This window comes from Alligator sinensis, unplaced genomic scaffold, assembly GCF_000455745.1.
Source record: "Alligator sinensis unplaced genomic scaffold, ASM45574v1 scaffold265_1, whole genome shotgun sequence".
NCBI lineage: Eukaryota > Metazoa > Chordata > Crocodylia > Alligatoridae > Alligator > Alligator sinensis.
Window position 1 is genome coordinate 133,373 of NW_005842961.1, and position 3,002 is coordinate 136,374.

Here is a 3,002-nt window from a genome sequence, read left to right on the forward strand (position 1 = left end):
CCCCGCACTCCCGACCCACAGCCCCCTGCACTTCCAGCCCTGTCGGTGCCCCGCACTCCCGACCCACAGCCCCCTGCACTTCCAGCCCTGTCGGTGCCCCGCACTCCCGACCCACAGCCCCCTGCACTTCCAGCCCTGTCGGTGCCCCGCACTCCCGACCCACAGCCCCCTGCACTTCCAGCCCTGTCGGTGCCCCGCACTCCCGACCCACAGCCCCCTGCACTTCCAGCCCTGTCGGTGCCCCGCACTCCCGACCCACAGCCCCCTGCACTTCCAGCCCTGTCGGTGCCCCGCACTCCCGACCCACAGCCCCCTGCACTTCCAGCCCTGTCGGTGCCCCGCACTCCCGACCCACAGCCCCCTGCACTTCCAGCCCTGTCGGTGCCCCGCACTCCCGACCCACAGCCCCCTGCACTTCCAGCCCTGTCGGTGCCCCGCACTCCCGACCCACAGCCCCCTGCACTTCCAGCCCTGTCGGTGCCCCGCACTCCCGACCCACAGCCCCCTGCACTTCCAGCCCTGTCGGTGCCCCGCACTCCCGACCCACAGCCCCCTGCACTTCCAGCCCTGTCGGTGCCCCGCACTCCCGACCCACAGCCCCCTGCACTTCCAGCCCTGTCGGTGCCCCGCACTCCCGACCCACAGCCCCCTGCACTTCCAGCCCTGTCGGTGCCCCGCACTCCCGACCCACAGCCCCCTGCATTTCCAGCCCTGCCGGTGCCCCGCACTCCCGACCCACAGCCCCCTGCACTTCCAGCTCTGCCGGTGCCCTGCACTCCCAACCCACAGCCCCTAGCAGTGCTGAGCCCCGGCCCCCTGCCCGTCTCTCCCCACAGGTGGGCAGTTCAAGAAGGAGGTGGTGGTGGATGGGCAGAGTCACCTGCTGCTGATCCGGGAAGAGGCGGATGCCCCCGATGCCAAGGTAACCCCCTGACAAAGTGGGGGCAGCCCCAGGCTGGGGATGGGGGGGTCACAGAGATGCCCCATGGAGCATCTGGGGCCATTGCAGGGGGCATCTCTAGGGCTGGGTTGTGCAGGGAGCAGGACTTGACCCCCTGCCCCTTCCCCCCAGTTTGCTGGCTGGGTGGACGCGGTGGTTTTCGTCTTCAGCCTGGAGAATGAGAGCAGCTTCCAGGAGGCAGCACAGCTCTATGGACTCCTGGCCACCCACCGCAGCCCCGGCGACATGGCCCTGGCACTCGTGGGCACCCAGGGTGAGAGGGGGTCCAGTAGGGGGCGCTGGGCTGTATAGAGCGGGGGGTCCAGCAGGGGGCGCTGAGCTGTATGGGGGTGGGGTCTAGCAGGGGGCGCTGGGCTGTATGGGGGGGGGGGACCGCAGCGGGCCCCCCCGGCCCAGCCACAGTGCCCCCAGCTCCTGGGCATGGGGGGCCATGGGGCATTAACCCTTCACATGCCATCATAGTTTTGACCCCTGGAGGTGCTGCCCACCCGCCTTGTCCCTGAGCTCAGAGCCCAGGGACGTGGGTCCTGGGGGGGTGAGGGGAGCCTCTCCATGCATCCCACTGAGCCAGTGCTACCCCCCCCCCCACAGACAAGATCAGCGCCTCGAACCCGCGGGCTGTGCCCGACTCCCAGGCCCAGACACTCTGCGCCGACATGAAGCGCTGCCTCTACTACGAGACCTGTGCCACGTATGGCCTCAACGTGGACCGGGTCTTCGTTGAAGGTGCCATGGGGCTGGGGGGGCGTGAACCTGGATGCTGCTGGCCATGGCCCAGATCACAGAGGCCCCTGGGCGGGGGGGACCGTGGCCAGAGCGACCCCCTGACTCCCCCCCGCCATGTCTCCACAGTGGCACAGAAGGCCGTGGCCCTGAAGAAGCAGCAGCAGCTCCTGGCATCCTGCAAGTCTCTGCCCAGCACCCCCAGCCACTCGGCCGGCTCCACCCCCGTGGGTGGGGTGCACCCGGGGCAGGTACCAAGAGCAGAGGGGGCATTAACCCTTGTGTGGCCTCAGGTGCCCCCATCCCCCCCACATCCCACTGCCCCCGCTGTCCACCCACTGCCAAGAACCCAGTCGTCCAGCCCACCCTCCCACCACCGCTGACAGCGTATCTCCCGCAGGCCAACAACGGGGGCCACACCAGCGACTACTCGTCCTCGCTGCCCTCCACGCCCAGTGTCAGCCACCGGGAGCTGCGGGGCGAGGCCACGGTTCCGGCCACGGCCACTCTGGGCACACCCAGCTCACTGCACCGGGGCGCCAAGCGCCGCACCAGCCTCTTTGCCGTGAGTGGCACCCAGTGCGGGGTGCGGACAGGACACGGGCACTGGGAGGGGGGAGCTGGGTTGTCCTCCAGGGCAGGGTGCCTGGTGGGGCCGGTACATGGGTACCATGCCCTGACCATCCCCTTTCCCCCCGTCTCGGTGCAGAACCGCCGGGGCAGCGACTCGGAGAAGCGGAGCCTGGACAGCCGGGGGGAGGCAGGCAGCGGCCGCGCAATCCCCATCAAGCAGGTGAGGCCCCTGCATCACCAGGATCAGGCCCTGCCCAGGAGGGAGCGCCTGGCATTGGCTTGGCAACAGGGACAGCCCAGGGGGGGCACATGCCTGTGCACATGCCTGGGGCACACATTTCCCCCATGCATATGGATGCCTGGCACAGATACATGTACCTGGCACATTTTTATAGGTGCACACTTCTGCCTGGTACACGTCTTTGTAGGTGCACATGCCTGGCACACACATCCTCTGTGGGTGCATACACCTGGCACAACCCCCTGTGAACGCACACCCCTGGTTCATGAACTCCACTGTGGGCACACACGCCTGGCACACGCTTCTCCCATGGGTGCAGACACCTGGCACAACCCCCCGTGAGCACACATGCTTGGCACGCTCACCCCTCTGTAAGTGCACACACCTGGCACACGCACCCTAGTGTGAGCTCACGCTCTTAGCACCCACACTCCACTGTGACCACATATGCCTGGCACACGCACTCCACTGTGGACACACACCTGGCAACACCCCCCCCCCGGG

At 68.2% G+C, this 3,002-nt stretch overlaps 1 protein-coding gene across 1 annotated transcript in view; it reads left to right on the top strand.

Annotated features, from left to right (window-relative positions):
• AGAP2 (ArfGAP with GTPase domain, ankyrin repeat and PH domain 2) overlaps window positions 1-3,002 on the top strand; it is a 17,838-nt gene that overhangs the window by 8,950 nt on the left and 5,886 nt on the right. Inside the window, exons 3-8 of the mRNA XM_025192694.1 lie at window positions 837-922; window positions 1,073-1,214; window positions 1,553-1,687; window positions 1,814-1,935; window positions 2,085-2,249; window positions 2,394-2,477. Of these exons, the coding sequence (XP_025048479.1) occupies window positions 837-922; window positions 1,073-1,214; window positions 1,553-1,687; window positions 1,814-1,935; window positions 2,085-2,249; window positions 2,394-2,477 (734 nt within the window). The remainder of the gene's footprint in view (window positions 1-836; window positions 923-1,072; window positions 1,215-1,552; window positions 1,688-1,813; window positions 1,936-2,084; window positions 2,250-2,393; window positions 2,478-3,002) is intronic.